Source organism: Battus philenor, unplaced genomic scaffold (genome assembly GCF_028537555.1).
Source record: "Battus philenor isolate CCGP_79_NKW_IND1 unplaced genomic scaffold, ilBatPhil1.0.hap1 SCAF_3, whole genome shotgun sequence".
Lineage (NCBI taxonomy): Eukaryota > Metazoa > Arthropoda > Insecta > Lepidoptera > Papilionidae > Battus > Battus philenor.
The window spans coordinates 12,588,514-12,606,852 of NW_027181693.1; the positions used below are offsets into that span (position 1 = coordinate 12,588,514).

General features: G+C 30.3%; 1 protein-coding gene across 4 annotated transcripts in view; it reads right to left on the bottom strand.

The window, feature by feature from the left end:
• The window catches only part of kcc (solute carrier family 12 member kcc), a 355,477-nt gene that overhangs the window by 14,679 nt on the left and 322,459 nt on the right, over positions 1-18,339 (bottom strand). For all 4 annotated transcript variants that reach the window (XM_068770124.1, XM_068770127.1, XM_068770126.1 and 1 more), the window contains exon 2: positions 3,356-3,426. In XM_068770124.1, coding sequence (XP_068626225.1) covers positions 3,356-3,426 — 71 coding nt within the window. The remainder of the gene's footprint in view (positions 1-3,355; positions 3,427-18,339) is intronic.

An 18,339-nucleotide genomic window follows, 5' to 3' on the forward strand; every position in this document is an offset into this window, starting at 1 on the left:
GAACCGAAATACAAAAGTGAGAGGATATAATCAAAAAAAAAATATCGTCCTCGCTAAAGCGTTACAATGAAAATATGATTAGAATAATACGAATATTCGTTACTTCTTAAAACTACCATTTTACACAATTTATTCAGAGGTTTTATGTTTATGAGATAAGCTTTGTGGGTTAGCTTTGATATTGGGTTGGTCTAACAAATTACCTTTCTAATATTGTTGATACTTTAAAATTTTTAGGTGTAAGTAGATATAACTTACATAACTGTGAGACGTATAGGTGTTTAGAACAAATGATATTTTCTCTTAAAAAAACATTCTAACTTGATCCTTTTTTAAATTAACAACTGTTTGTTAATAAAACGTTATGTTTTAACGGGCATTTGTACAGCGTAATGTATTAATGTAGGCGTAAGCAAATATTATCACGACCGAAACTGAGAGCTCTTGACCTCTGTTTACTGAAGACTGTTTAAAAGAAAGCCTGTGTCATTCGTCTTGGTGAGGCCGAGATGTCGTTTCGTTGAAGAGCGGCCTCCATTCTAGAGTACTCGGGTACGGCAATCGATCACGGGTGACATTAGTCCAATATCCGCTAAAGATACTCAGGCAATTTTAATCTGCTTTTTGGTACGAAAATACTAAAAATAATGGTACTAACTAAACAAAAAGTTTCTGGATTTGTAGCCTATATATCCTATATATCGAAGAATAAATTTACTGAGTGTTATAGTGTAAATCAAAACGTAACGAATGGAAGTTTTATATATTTTTAATGAGATTTACATATAGTCATTATCACATAAGACGTAATTCTTTCACACGTGAAACGTCGCATATAGAGATTAAAAAGTATATTTTGAGAGACAAACAGTAATCTTAGGGTAATTTAAATCACGGAGCTAATTTTGTTTACAACATTAATAATTTTCGAAAAGATTGCGAGAAAAATAAAATTTCTTTTTAAAAGAATTTATTAATATTATTTACAAAGAATTTATAGCGGCTTTATTTAAAGTTATAACAAAATATCAATATAAAGTTTTTGTACCCAGTAATAATTTACAAAATCATCATTTCAGTTTCGTTGCCAGTATCAAAGATGGTAAACGACTTTAAAAAAATTCTTTTAAGAAAATATTGCACAGCAAGTTGTTTGTTTTTCTGTTTTATTCATGTATAATAATATATAAGGAATTTTATTTTAACGGTTAATGCGACGAACGGACGTAACAGTAGCAAAAAAATTGCGTCTCGCGCATCATCTCATTGACGCTGGTCATCTTTTGATAAAATATATAGTATCTTATTTATTCAAAAACTTAATATTTTAAGCGAGGTGACAGTAATGATGCATTTAACTCAGAGGCAGATGTGGACTTCATTCTCTTTTCACTAACTTTATCACTTAAAGGGTTGGTTAATGGATAAGTGGTTGCTATGTACTTTCAATGCCATATTTGTTAAAACAGCAATGTTAAAAACCTATTTAAAATGATAATAAAATTCTTAGGACAGGATTTATTTTCTTTCACAACGAAGGTTAATCTTTATAGATTAGCGTTTATTGCAACTGTAATTACGTTACTTATTTATACAAAAAGGTTTTTATTTATGTTTACGAGACGGGTGAGCGTGCTTCGCTATAAATTTCAATTCTTATTACACTACATGTGCCGTAACAAATATTTACGCGTTCTCTTGGAGATAATTTCGTTATTTTTTTTTCCAAATTTGAAGCCAAAAGTCAAGTGCGAAGTGAATAAAATAGCCTTTACGACTTTTTCACTTGATCAATGCGTAAATATAATATTAAATATTGTCATAGAAATAGTATTTTAAATGAAATGTTTTCTGCGGAACACCCACACTGCTACGAGAATGCTACGAATTATCGCAAGCACATGAAAGTGTTTCGGCTTGAATTCAATTTCAATGAAATCGTTGATTTATTTCATTTCTATTTCAGTAATCCTCTATTCGTATCTCCGAATTTCAAAAGCATACTTTGGTATAAATTCGTTCGGGATTGAATTATTTTGAATTTAATTTCAATGTTACAGCTGTTTCAACATAGATGTGGTAAATTAGATAATAATTTGAGTATTTACTCGTGTGAATAAAATTGTCAAATATGAAATGATTATTGTGACAAAAAAGGAAAAGTTGTATTAAACGAAAGTCGAAACACTGTTTTATTTTAAATTATGATTGGATATTTACAACATGTCTTTTTCATGTGTCGTGAAATAAGCAATCAATAACAGAACGTTTTCTACCACGGATATCGAAACAGTAGTTTACTCAGTAGATTATAATTACTAATATACAATTTCCCACATTTTTAAATTTTAACATATAGTTGTGGACATAACATATTACAATATTTTATGCTTGAACTCATTTTAAAATACACTTTTAACTGCATCGTTATGTCTTTATATGATTATGAATTTTACATAGAAAGATAAGAGACCCCGTTTTATAAGTTACGTAATAATTCTCGAGCGTTTTACGACATACTTTATGGCACCAACAATATTAAGGGTAATGTATTATACAAAGTTGGTAAAGTGTGATGGAAGGTGGAAAGGTACCGCCTCAATTACATTACCAATTGCCAGGTGACAAGTTTTTAGTTTTGGTTACGTAAAAGACGTAAGTTATTATTGTTCTGTTAAATATTTATTTTGTCAGACATAGTTTTTAATATGTATTTCAATCAAACTTCTTCATAGTCGTTTATTTGTTTTGCAATAATACGTTTTCACGCCTTTTGGCGACTCGATACAAGAAGGTATGCTAGCGATGTTGCCTTTGAGTTTATTTTGCGACGCATCGTAGAGAAATAAGCAAAACGTTGCAGAGAAATGTTTCTTCGTATTCCACAGCAGTTAAATTTAACAGCCTTTTCTACAATAACGTTGTTTATAAGGACAGAGCATTGTTAGTGCTTCTATGCTTAACTCGTGTGGGGTAGTAATTTGTTTATTAATAAAGTTTAATTTATACCTTAGTACGTTAAGATGTAATTAGGATCAAAGGAAGCCGCTGGATACAGGCAGCGTAAGACCCGCTATCGTGGCGGTTTACGGCTTGTTGCGGGCGTCTATCGGCTGATATGATGACGACGGTACGTTTCGTACGATTTGTTCACAATTTTAAATAACTTTAAGATTTTTATATAAGTGTATTTCAATCACTTTACCCGAGTGAAATAATATAAAACTATTATTTATATTTGTTAGAGGACAATTGTAAATTGACTTATGTTTAAACTATCAGTGGTAATATTATTGGATAGGTTATTTATTAATCGTTTATCTTTATTAAGTTATTAAATAATAAAGATACTTACATGGTATAGGTAGAGGTTGGTGTCGTATCCTTTGTCCTTGTCTTTCGGCAAGCCATGCTCATCCGTGTCAGCTGAAAGAAAAGACCGTGATCAAAACTTGATTAACGTAAGAAAAGTTGTATTAGACTAGGCAACAATAAGTACGATGGTTGTATAACAAGAAAAAAATATGATGTACAATCTAAGTACATTTAAGTATTTTTTAGAATTTGAACTGTTTCAAAAATAGTTTGTGCTTCAAGCACATGTCCAAGCAATAAGAAAAATGAAAGTTAAAGTTTTATAACCTAATTAATATTTTAAAAGTAATGATTTGTTCATATTCAAAATTTAATCATGACTGGATATTAAGAGTATGACATACATCTAATTAATAAATAAAATAAGAAGCTTTCTTTGCAACAGAAAAAGCTATTTTTTTCTTATTTTAAATTCTTTCCTGGAAATCATTTTTTTTGTCTTAAAGGATTTAATAAGCCAAAAAGACCAAATGAACGAAAGAAAAACCACCAAACCTTTACGTTTCTTCATATTTTTATAATTTAGTCTACAAATTTATTTCATCACAAAATCTAACAAAGTCTATCAATGTCAATCTAATCAAATCAATCTAATCAAGAAAATTCTTTGGGATAAATATTTCATATTTTAAGTTTCATAAAAAATAGAATTACTAATACGTTGTTAAAGATCTTTTGAATATTGGTATTTTTTATCTTAATTTCGATACTCTAGAATCTATACAAATGACCTAGTGACTAGATCATTGGTACCTAAAATGATCCTGGTGGACCAACTGTGGTCCACGGGATACTCAACTCTAGTCTACATTGGCGTGACAAAAAAGGCTGTTTATAATCCGCCCACGAGAAATTATTTGTTTTCGAAAGTGAAGATCTAAAATGTTGGCTTGACTTCACCTATATAAATCAAAAGGTAAAGACGGATGGAAACAATTTTTAATCGGCCAACGTTATTGTTTTCACATCCACTCACAGCACAATTAATTAATTCACCAATCAATCAAGCATTTTTAATCCGAAATTTTTTATCGAGAATGGAACTTTGCCGCAACGCAAATTCACATAGTTAGGTTTAGTCTTTACATTTTTGTCTACTTTTGGGAATACGGTAGAAATGTGTAATAAAAATGAAATTCCTGAATACAAAATGCAAACGAAAAATAAAATAAATTTACCGCTGTTTGTAAATATATACAGTAAGAGTTCGTCGAATGGAAAGGAAATACGTAGCAAATACGTGATCAGAACATTCAAGGAATGACGCAACGGAATAAAGCCCGCGAGAATGGCGATATAGTCTTCTACCTACTACGCTTCACTGAGTAAACTACCGTTGTTTAAGAAAACTTATGCGCATGCTGTAAGTTGCCGAGGAGCAGTAATATATATCTATCCCTAATATATATCTATATATATAATAAGAAATATGCATAAATAGTCCGATGTTATGAAGCAGTTACAAAAAAATATATGGGTGTAAATTCGGAAGCAATAAAAGAGATATTGCATATACACTTGTAATTTCTTTTCTTTAAAAAAGAACACTGCCTCTTCGCTTACGAATTTATTCTGAATGCAGTTAATGTCTATAGGGTATGAGTTCTTGTATGAACAGAATAATAAAATGATTACCACGAAACATTACCTTGAAACCAAAATAACTATTAAAATTAAAAAATAACTATGTAAATAAAATTTGTAAAAATAGTATAAATAAATAGTATATGTAAAAGTAGTTTTTAGCGATTGTAATTATACACCGTATAGGTGTATAATTATAATCGCTAAAACATTACGCGATTCCCGGGACACGGATTTTAATAAATCTTGTCAGCGGGCTTCTAATTGCGTCAAATAAATCCATATCGACGGCGTGTTTATAAATAGATACTAAAGCTGACTGACTGTCGTTTAGTTACAAAGCGATAAGGTCGCCAAGTTATCATCACAAATTAGACAGCAATTTGCAAAAAAAGGTTAAGCCAAAAAGGAGAGATTTTATGTATTTTCTAATAATTTTAAGAGTTTTAATTTAACTTTTGGTTATCTAGTTTTAGCACGATTATTTTCGGTGATCAACACACCATGAAAATATTGGTGTTTGAATCTGAAAGGCATTATATATTCCTTACTTAACACTTTTTATGGTCACCTTTGCATAAAAAAGGCATGTTTATCAGCATATATAAATTATTTGTATTGTATATATTTCCGTTTTATACAACTTTACGTTAATTTTTAACTTTACAACATGTTGTGTAACATTAATTTTTTTATATAATCTATAAATATTGCCAATTTTAATTATCATTTATAGTCGCGTATGAATCTATTGTAATTAATTTTTCTATGAAATCATCACATGCCGCTCGGTTAAACATATCATTTCTGTAATTTAAAATTTGACCTTTGATTCTCGTATAATGTAATTTGCACATCGTAGCCTGACAGAGTATTTATATTGTAACTTAATTACAACTGCTGTCGGTGAAGAAAAGGTCGCGATCATTTTTGTCGCGGCCTTACTTGAATTAATGCCAGGAATATGATTACTCGGGCCGCTAACGAAATTGCGAAGCGTTCATAGTTTATAAGATTACCGTGTGATGACGATGTTCGCTGACCGTGAATGGTATTTATCTTCACATAATTCTTCTTCTAGAAAGTATGCGTTAAACTACAAATTGTTTACTTAGTAATGGTCGAGCGTTTTTGCCACGGCTTCATTTTTGTTCGTTTGATTTTAATTTATTTATATTGTTTGATGAATGCAAACTATTTCGTATTAGAACGATATTTTAATAAAATGTTTTAATATACATTATCTAAAAAAATTGCTGTTTCTATATTGAGAGTTAGGGTGCACTAGGTAGCCAGACGTTATATATGGACCCTTGGGTTCAACACAACGTTCAGTTCTCGTCGAGCTAGCTGAAGGCATCGACCAGACTGACATTTATTTGATGTTAGTTAATATTAATTATTTTAATACATCGGTGAACATTTACTACATCACAATTAAAAAATTACAAAGATTCAATAATTTAAATAAAAATTGTCTATAATTAATAAAAACATAATGATTTGTTACCTTTTTATCGAGTATTGTGTAACCATATGTGTGTAAAATTAAAAAAAAAACACTTTTTTTCTATCTTCGCTAAGCAAAAAGCGTAATATAAAGTCAATGAGGGACCCGTGAGACTGGAAGGTTGCGACCGTCATTGCCTTGATATTTCTTTAGAAAAGATTAAAAGTGGCTACACATATATATACCTACGGCACTGAGATTTTAATGAGAATAGTCGAGAATTTTACTGTGTGGCCTGTACACCTGCTGGATTTTTCTCTTATTCAAACTTGTAATATAGGTTTTAATACTTGGAAGACTGCATATTTCCCAACTTGTGTATGTAACATAATATCGATGATTAGTTCGCCACAAAAATTAATAAATTTCACTCGTTACATTGTATTGTTATTAAATTCAAATATCGTTCAGATATCTACACGCTCGAAATACCCGTGTATTGTAGGTTCCAATTCCAGTAGAATAGCACAGCGCATTATGCTCCAGAAACTCTTTTATTACTAATGTAAGCTCTCTGTGTATACGAAAAAGCCACGGAAATCTTTTTGTATATTTAATGTGAAATGTTATAATAATTTAAATACGTCGATTTGAGTAAAATGTTTTGCGTATTTTCGCGAATTGCTTTTAAGTCTTTTGTTGTATAGTATAATCTTACGTTTAAACAATTGACTTAAATAAAATTTAATTTTAGTTATAGTTAAACAGCAAATGTAAAATATTTACAGTATAAGGGTATCGATTTTTTTTCATAAAGCATATGTTTAGGGAAGTAAACAATTTTTCGCACATTAAATCTATTTACTTTTTTAAATTTATTTTATTTTTGAGTAACAGAAATCTATAACCTGTTGTTATATATAACTACAACAAAAAAGTATTCAACAAATGTAATAAATTTTATGGGGCGGTGGTACAAACGTACAGTTATCGCTCGATTTTTATATGTAGTTAATTAATTATTAATTAAGTAAATCAGTGCATTATTTGATGAACAATGGATTACTCTCTTGGGTTCAAAAAAAAATTGTTTTCGCAAGTCACTTCAATGGTCTATATTCGATAGACATTCATTGTAAGGTATAGGCCTCCTCCAAAGATTGCTACAATGACTGCGCCTTGCGACTGCTTTGCGACGAGCCTTGCGCTGCCCGCATCCATAGACTTCGCACGACCTTCACTGTCACAATAATAAATGTTCCTTTTTGTATTCAGGCTACCGAGCATAATACCATTACGTAATTTTTTAAATTAAAACGTAGTTAAATAACCTTAACCACTTGTGTTAATAATCCCGGATCGCTGCCGGCTTGCGAAGTAATTGCTTTTGCTTGCAATATAAAAAAATGTCAATACGAGCTTAATCTGCCGGCAGGACTGTCCACCACTCCGTGCGTTAATTGCTAAAATTTAATTGGACTCACCCATTTCACGTATAATGCAGTTTTATTTGTTTTGTTTCAATAACTGCTTGCTTCACGAAAATCATCGTTTTAATTTTGATATTATATTATATTTAACGTAATTAAATAAAACCAACCGATTTTTTGTAAGACGAATAAACAATTTTATCAATTTACTAAATAAACAATATATGTACCAATTATTTTATTTACGAAAGGTAAGTGCTCCAGATAACACACATTTATATTCTAAAACTTCTAATCTGTTTGTTACTGACTTTTAGACTAGTCCGCCTAAATTATCATCATAATTTTAGTTGCAGAACCTCTACTCCTGGACAAAGACCTCCACTTAGACTTTTCCTCCCTTTGTCTTCTCCTGATAAACTTCTTTTGTCGTCTATCCCACTGCAAGACCACTATCTACCATTATGTCAAGTAATAATATTTTAATTCCATAAAGGTTCCAAGTATCAACCACCGTCATAATTATATGAATGGTGTATGAAACGATTAAATATTTATGCTACGAAAACATACTCTTTTCTCAATGTAAATATGTTCACAAAGTAGTTTGCTTAATTAAAACATGGATAGGGCCAGCTTATTATTTGTGTGCTTACATTACTTTGTCTTAACACGTTGTATGTGTAAAAGGAATTCAAGTTTTAGTTAAAAACATTTGCATATCTCCAAATTATAATGAAGTGTATTAAATACCTAATGATTATTATATTATTTATTTAAAACGACATTATATTTTTATCATCAACTTCATGTAATATACCACACCTACAAATAGGTTTTAATATGTGTGTTATTCATCCGAGGACGGCATGTAAACTTTGTTCACTATAAAGATAAAAAGTTTGTTAAAGGGAAGCGAAGTGTAGTCCTACCCGACCCCCGAGTTTTCTGAGCGCTCTCGGAGTTAAAACGGCCAATAATTTGTTTTCCGAAGGTTGTTTCTAACTTTGTATACGCCCGCTTGTAAAGAAGTACCTTGTGAAACAACATGAACATTTATATTAATAATAAAATAAATTAGTATGTCGTCGAGTTATTGTGCCTTTCATTTGTGAAAAATTACTCTATAAATACACGTGTATACATTTTATATGTACATATTTACACATCATTATCGCCACAATAGCCTATCTTGTGCTGCCCGTAAAAAGACATACAAACACAAATAAATATTTTTCCTACATATAATGTTCGTAAAGATAAATTTTTATAAACACTGTTGAAAGCATTTCGGATGTACTAACAAAATAATGTACATTTGTTCTCGATTTATAATCATAGTTACGATACATTGATACGACATCAAAATTAAATTATCAAAATATCGTAAAGGTCTGGACCGATCGTAATATTTTTCTGAGAGCAGACTGCATTATTATCTGTTATCTAAAGACTACAGGTTAATGTTTTAATGTTGATACATTGGATTGGCACTTTAAAGGACAGGAGAAAAGATTTCACAATATTTGGCAAGTTTCGTTTGCTTCATAAAAATAAAAAAATAAAAATGTTATTCAAGGTAAATAAAGCCAAGGAGCATTACGGTTCAATTTAGCTAAAGCAATTGAAGACATTATGATAATAGGCATTTAGGATACTCGGGATCAAGGGACTTAGTCATAAGGTCTCGTTATATAACTGCGACGTTATATAAACCTCTATATATAAACTTTTGACGGGTTTTGTATATAGCAGATTTGGACGGAAAATTTGTTAACTTTTTTATAGAAACACCTTTCTTACTTTATTATCTAACAGCCCAAAAAGAAACCGACACAGCACCATTTAGGTAAAAGAAATGTTACTTGGACCGACGGCATTGTCAAAGTCGCGGGAAGTCAATACAAGCAGGCAGTGCAAGACGTCATCGTGGCGGTTTTAGGGAAAGACCCCTTTCAATGTATCTATTGGCTTACATTGACGATCATGATGATGAATGTTATTTGTTTTTATTTTCTTTTAATAGTATTTTGATTATCAATTGTCACTAAAAATATTATTAAGAATGCGTTGTTTAAAAGATTTAACTTTCAGTTAATCAATTGTATTTATAAGAACTGCACACAAACAAGTTTCCAGAGAATGGGCAGCAGCGTTTTTCTTAATATATTCAATTCTGCGGTTGGTACATTAATTGTAACAAAAAGTGTCATTGCGGTAAACGTATGGATTTATTAGAATGTCTGACAATATGAATTTACTGAAATGCAGCGATTTTTGTTATATTTAGCGAGGATTTTGTGGAAAAATTTTGTCAAGTGCAAGCGACATGTTGGGGATATGAAAGTTGTTATTAGTTTACTGATCTTTTATCAAAAAACTTTAATTCGAAGTTAGAACTATTTCTGTTTTTATTTCTTTTTGTTCGAAACTGTGTAGTGAATGAAGTTAATAGAATATTTATAATATCCATTTTAATTTCAATCACTAGATGTAGCGATTCGAAATGCGTTGTTATATAAGGGGATTGCGAAAATTATTTAGAAAAGAAAACAATAAATAAACAAATATACGAGTAACGTTCTTAAAAAATATTTTAATAGCTCGATGATTGCGAGATTACCAGCAAAAAATGTACATTAAGAAAAAAATAATGATGCGTACTTAAAAATCTTTTTAAAAAGAAGCTTTTGATTGAAAAGGTTCATTTTCCAGAATGTAAATTGTAAAAGAATAAAAAATCTCTTATCTATAAACTAACATGACTTTATTAATAAATAGTGTTTGCTTATTCTAAATATAAAATCTTTTGCTGGAAGGAATTACCTTATCGTGGGATAAGAGAAAAAGTTTTTTTAAGAACGAAACCGTATCGCTGTATACAAATTTCTGTGTTCTAATTAAACACACATATGTTCTAATTAAACAAACGAAATTTCAACATTTCTAGTTTTTGTGGAATATATTATAGTGAAGAGAAGCTGTGAAATTTGGAATTAATTTAAATGGTGCACTTATTTATTTCAACACTAAAATTTGAAATGTTTATCGATGTTTACTTTATTTTTTCATTAAAATGTCAGGAATATACTTTTTAGTAAATATTTTTTATTTGTGTTAGGGACCGGAGTAAATCTTTAAAGAGTGAAAGTGCCTTATACAATCAAAACTTTTGTCGTAGTCGTAGTCGTTTTAGCCCTTAGATACTCACTGCAAGACAAAGGCCTCCCCCAAAAATATCTTTTGGTAGTTATACCATACTCGCCACGGTTGGTCAGCGGGGTGTCGATCGTACTGTGGTATTTTGGAACGCAGAGGATACTGTCGCCCATCCTTTGGAAACTTGTTAGTGAGCAGAAGCAAACCTATTCAATACATGCACAAAGTGTGAATTATATAAGATTTTATCCTGGGAACTGAACCTACGACCTTCGATTGCAAGTCTACTACTGCTACCACTGCTCATTAAAACTTCTATTAAGTTATTATTAATATTTGTTCTCACATATTCATTTAACATATAATAAAAAACGCAAAAAAACCTTTATCGTATCTTTTAAGGATATCTTCAAAAAGTAGCAAAATATTGATCGGATTTACAAGAACATTCTTAACGACAAAAGTTCAGACCCTTCCAATGATATTCTAAAACATTCTTTTTAACATGAAATGTTTGATAATTGTTATTCGCTAAAATGTACATATTTACAAAAGTATAGGGCAGTTACTATGACTCTACTTAAACAATAATTTTGCTGAATAAAAGCAGACAAATTTTATATTAAGGCCAATATCTCCTGCGGGTCCCCAGATTTATCATTGCGTTTGTAATTCGTGTTCGGTTTCCACTTCATTTGCCTTTAAATCTTCTGCACAGGGGGATGCTTGGCCTTAAGCCAAATCGTATTGGACTACTGCTGTGTTTTAATTTACTTTCAAAACAAGTTACACAGCCAGTCACCAAGTTACGGCTAACCTATATAATTACTTCGTCTATTCCAGTTAAAAATTTATAAGAACTGGAGAGGAAATATAAAGTGAAGCAATTACTCTTAAAGGTCAGTAAAAAAACATCATCATCATCATAATAACAGCCGATAGACTCACTTCAAGTAATAGACTTGACTCCAATATAGTCGCTATGACCGGTATTATGCTGCCAGCATCCAGCGACACCGAGCGACCGTGACTATGTCATATGGTAAAAAGTGCTCATAACTTCTGTGAGATTTAGAAAATTTCATATCAATTTTAAATATATCGGAAAATAACATTTGTACTGTTCTTACAATACAATTTCAGACAATTTTCTTATTTTTAACAGCGTAACAAAGTCTCGTGAGATCTGAACTCTCCGATGCTTCAAGCAAGAACTTTTCTTCTTTGTGCCATTAGTGCATCTACAGCATCATTAGAATACTCGTCAAAAAATAATTATTTATATTCGACCACCATATAACACAATTATCAATTTTCAACAATTACCAGACTTTACAATGTACTAATATGTTAATATACATGGTGATTAGGGTTACAGGAGTAAAAGCTTTAACGGAAACGTATAACCCGTAAACCGACAAAAAGCTTTCAAGCTTGCACACCTGTTTCCAATCATCCTGTAAAAATTGATCACTTGTAAATATACTTAATTATTTTTGTCTTGAAATGAAAGGCCTGTAACTTCAGTAAAAGCTGTGCAGCGACAGACAGTAAATAATAATTAATATTAATATGTAGTTATTGGAATTTTCCAAAAGCTTTTTTTATATTATCATAAAGTAATTTAATATTTTATAAATCTTTGATTTTAATAAATCGGTTACATTACATTAATTGACAGCACATGAGCTATAAATACACCCCTTTAAAGCTGTTCCACCTTTCCAATCATCGGGTTTAGGTATGAATACATAAATATAAAGTAAATAAGTATTAGTACGTAAAATAAAACATAGCTAAGAGCGATTCAATGTAACTCATTGAAATGTGTTGCCTCGTTGAATTAACTACTAATGGTCGTATGTTATAGTCTGTATATCCTATTTTGTATGAAAATAAACAATATTACGTACATAAGAATTTGTTCTAACAATATATATAGATATTTTAATTTAAGTTATAAAATTATTCTTTATTAATCATCATATTGCTAAATGTCATCGAACCGAGAACTTTTGTGAGATTTATTACTTATTTTACTGTTATTAACACGAGAACGTTATTATTTTCATGTTCAAAATTATTAGTCCAACCAAAAAAATATTTTTTTCTAAACTAATTCAAAATTTCTTCATATTATTTATTTACTCTTTTTACTACTTGAGTAATAGTGGACTTAATGCCTTTAGGAATTCTTTACCAGTCAACCCAAAGTAGTGCATGACATATAAAAGTTATTTAGTTATACGAACATAGGCTATTAATATATATTAATAGCCTACCTATAATATGGATAATATCACACACACACACATGTATATATATTTATATATACACATATATATACATATAAATATATATGTATATATATATATATCGAAGATGTTCAGCGCATAGTGAAATATTGCTCTGAGAAATAAATCGGATATTTATTACAGATTGTAGTAATATTTACAGTATTTACATAGAACGTACTGGCTGGCATACAATACTTTTTAATGAACATGATTACATAATACGTTGGAACAGTAGCAAATTATTTCAGTTAACAACAACATAGCTACGTTATTTTCTTGTTTTTTCAGATTATTGTTTTCATGTTGTCATCACATATGCGAATGTTACTTATATATTAACCCGTATTTTTTTAAAGCTAAAATGATCAATGGTCTCTATTACTTGGCACCCTTTTTGAAGTTTAGGTGTTGCTAAAGACTGTTAATTTTGTATCCAATTTATTCATCCTATCTGAATAATTTAAAAGTTTGGTAATGTTCACTTTTCGCAAATATAATTATATATAACCCACGTTTATCATATTAACTTATTAGGTTATTATTATTTATTAGGTTATTATTATTATTAACAGTATGATGTTACTAAAAATTTCGAATCTTGAAAGACGAGATGAAGGAGTTCGTTAAAGTGTGAGGTACTTCAATTTTGACAGGTGTATGATAATTTTTAATGACATAACTCACAGTTTTATTAGCTTATTGAGCTATGTACAGTAAACTATATCTCAACAATTGCAACACACACTTATTTTGAATTTTGATGTTCAAAAGAAGAGAAGAAGAACTTCTAAAAAGTGTAGCATATCGCCAATCACTAATAAAACTTGTTAGAAATACTGTAGGACTATGAAATATTTGTTATTATGCCTCGGGTAAAAGAAAGTTAAAATCATTCCAAGATTAAATAGACACAAACCAAGCTTAATTCAACTAATAGCGTATACAATTTTTAATAAGCATTTTCAAAGTTGATACTAAGGTAAAAAGTCTAAGAATATTATAAAAGTGAATAATATTTTATGAGCTATGTCTGTTTAGAGACTACTGTAGTGTTCACGTCCGCATCTTACTAAGCTTTTAATCCCTCCGTCATAAGCTCTCGAAAGGGATTTGCTCTCGTTCGCCCAGAATCTAAGACAATCTTCTCAGATTTATATAGAACATTGACGACAAAATTTTCAACTCATTCAATCTACTAAAATTTTATTATTGTCTCAATTAATAAATTAATTATGTTTACTGTCTTCAATGATTCTCGTGAATTATTTTGTGAAACGTTAGAAAAAAAAATAGAGTAATCCCATATATTTTTGGAATATTTTCGTTAAAGAAAATATATATTTGTGTTTACAATAACAAGGTAATATTTGATTATTATAGCGTACCTCAGACATCATTAGACGGTGTATTCAGGCGGGTCAAAGACCTCGATTTAAAGGTATTATTGCTAAGCTTAAGCTTTATAGTCTTACCTAGATGAAAATTGACGTCGAGATCGGCTATGAACTTTTGTCAAAATGTTTCTTAACCGGATCAAGTGTGACAAAATTTAAATAAATTTTACTCAAATTAAAAAAAAATGTATATACAATGTAAATGTCGTTCGTTCTTGGTTAAAAATTTTGTAAATAAAAAATCATACAGACTTAATTAAATAGACAGATTTAAGTAATGCATTATTGTAAATGAAGAGAACATAACCAAAAAATGTAGGAAAAGTTTCAAACAAAATTACAAAAAAAATTCTCGTCTAAATAGACAAGCTGCCAACAGGCAAGGATATTAAATTCTGTTCGTTTGCATGAAAACCTTTGTGGGATCTAGTCACGTCAAATTAGTGCGCCGCAATTTACAGTTGTATTTGTGGACGAATTTTGCCTTTGATCGAGTACCATTTAATTAGTCAGGGAATTCTTGCGACAAAATCTGCTCACTATTTTGCACTGTTCACGAATTTTCCTTCCTTAACTAAAGTTAAGAGCACTCTCAATCACTTGGATTTTAACAGCTTCATGAAATTGAATTTTTCTTAGAAGGGTCTCCTGAAAGCAGTGCGTAAAGTGGGACAAAAGATAATTATCCGACATTGCCTTGTTATGAACTCTCTTTATGGATATTAAAGTAAATATAGTTACTTTATTTATTCTTTTCATAGTTAGTACTTAAATTTTGACTATTGAACAACTACGACAATTAAAGTTATTAAAGTAAAAGTAGCAAGAAATTCAAGAGTTACATTTTTTATTATTCTTATTATTTTATTTTGTTTGGGACAATTTAAAAATTACACAACCAGTGTATTAAAGAGAATTTTTAAACCCAAGCCGAACTCTTGAAAATCTATTCGCTATGACGCATTTGTTACACACTGAGCTCCGTAAGCGCAGGAGTATTATAATATTTTATAACGCGCTGAACATATTCAGCAGTATGCTTTTAGACAGGACATTGGTGATCATGGGAAATAAGGTACGGCCCTTACACACTTACTTACAGTTACTTACAGTTTTCCGCGATATTTCTTTCTCCAAAAACCTAGACAGTCAGGAGCGAACTTAGGAGGATCTAATCAATTTATTGCAAAGTTAGATCTGAATCTTGAGACATTCAAATTATCCTTAGCTATAAGTCTATCCAAAGCGTCCTTTTCCTTCCGCAGAACATTAATGTAAAAGACATTTACGTAAAAGTGAGTCTACTAATCCGTAATATATTCTACAATAAAATATTCCTAAGATATCAATGTGCTTTCAAACTTCCACTTAAATCACTTTAATTATGCATGTTTGTGCGCCGTGGAAACACTAACGTACTTACAAGACGAACGTTTATTGTCTGAACGTTTATAATGTTTCTAAATTCATACAATCACTTAAAGTACATGGTAACGGCAGTCTTTATTGTTAATGTTGCGATTAATTATAAAAAAATTGTATTGGTAAACATTGAAAACAGCACACTAGGTCTACACGGCCTGGTTTAAAAAGACAATCATATTGCGACTTTTCAAATTGTCTACTAACTGAATTTCGTAGGGATGCAGCATCTTAAATCTTAAATAAAAAAGCAGTATAATAATGATACATCTGTGAAACACTTGCGGGTAAACAACTAATTAAAAATTTTTTTAGAAGGTATGTATCATAGTAATTTCGGTTGGAATGGTGTTAGGCAAGCATTCTTAACTTCGGTGCTGTTTGGGATTCTGTGATTCAATAGTTAAGGCACCTCAAAAATAAGAATGACTAATAATTTTAATCGTACCACTTCTTCCACGCCTTTTATTACTTTTTAAAAGAATTGCAATTAAAAACATAAATCTGCCACCAGACACCTTGTATTGCTAGCTTGAAAGTAAAAAAGTGTTATCGTTTTTAAATATTGACTTTTGTTTATAGACAAAATAGACTATCTATTCATGACGAGAAATAAACTTTTGAATTTCGTATGATAATAATGGTATCTATAGCTTTCAATATTGAAACCTTCATTACGTTTAATGTAATTACATTTTCAGGTGTGTAAAGGCAGTGAAGAGTAAGCTACAACGAGCCCTCGACTTAATTTAGTGAAAAATTGTCGAACCTTCAGTCTTTAACTTAGGTGTACCATTTGACCGTTGTGGATGACTGAATAACTTATACGGGTTGAGATAGAGCCATCTCTAACTCTACACTTTATTTAATAGTTTTTTAAGCAGTTGAATTCTTGAGTTTTTAAGCCTATATTTTTATTTGGAGTAAAACGAAGGCTTCTTTAAAGTTGACTATTGTATTTGTAATTTGAAAGTGTAGAGTTAATATTTAAAGTAATAAATGCAATTTATATTGACTTGTATAATTTATATCATTCGGGATTGTACTCAGTCAATTTTCTTACGTTGATTTTAGGCTTAAACATGCTTTCATTTGTGAAACTTGTCTACGAGTACTATTCTTAAGTAATAACTTTATTAAAGTTATTAGCTTTAGTGTGGTACAACACTAAAATGTAATTCATTGTTTTCTTAAATTAATAATAAATTAAATAAACCGTCCACGTCGAAACTTGTTTAGTTATTTTTAAAAAAATATTATTAGGTTGTTTGAGAACATTTGTAGACAGCTTCCTATTATGCTCCTTCGGGCTTAATTAAGAAATTGCAAAGGATCTCTAACTTTAACTCGAAAAAGCAATTTAAAAAGTTAATTACACTGACATTCATGAGAAATGGTTGTTCATCTAACATAAAGCTATGGAATGATATAATGATATATGATATGTTATGAACATTACGTACCGTTATTCTATCAAATAGATACTTATCGATACCAACATATAGAAGTAATAAATTATATTTGTTAGTAAGACTAGGTGTATTAATTTATGACTGTTAAACAGTATTGTAGGCATCTTTTTATAAGTAAAATGAATTCACGATGAATTAAAAGTGCCTTTCTGTTTTACTATACAACAATTGCCACAGTTGCCTGACTTTGCTTTTATATAGACCCTGATAGATAAAATCTCGTTACTCTGAGGCAAGACCTATGTACCAACGGTCGGAATATTACCAGTTAAAGAAAAGGATATTCGTACTATTTTATCTAAAGTTTTAGATTGAATTAAATGAAGTTAAGCTTTAGCGAAAGTTTCGAGATAAAGCATTAGTTGTATGATGTCGATGAGCGACGTTGTTAATATATAAGTCAAACAAGAACAGCCCACAGAGATTTATAAACGTTATTAGTGTCAAATCAGATGAGCTTGTCTCTATTGTTGGGATAATCTTTATTATACTGAAGTTTCGTGGATAAGCCGTCATGGCGTGTTCATTATCTAATTCATTCATGCCTTTGTTTGACTTTCCTAAATCCGCTCTGTACTAAATAATGTTCAAAGGATTTTCGTTTCTTTTATAAATCGTTATGCTAAGTGCTGGTAGTTGTTTTTTCATGTATTTATTATTGTGTTATATTTTTAATTCAAGGAAAGACAACAAGAGGTCTATACATTATTTTTTATTACAAGATATTAGATCAATAGACAGTTTTACTATACTATC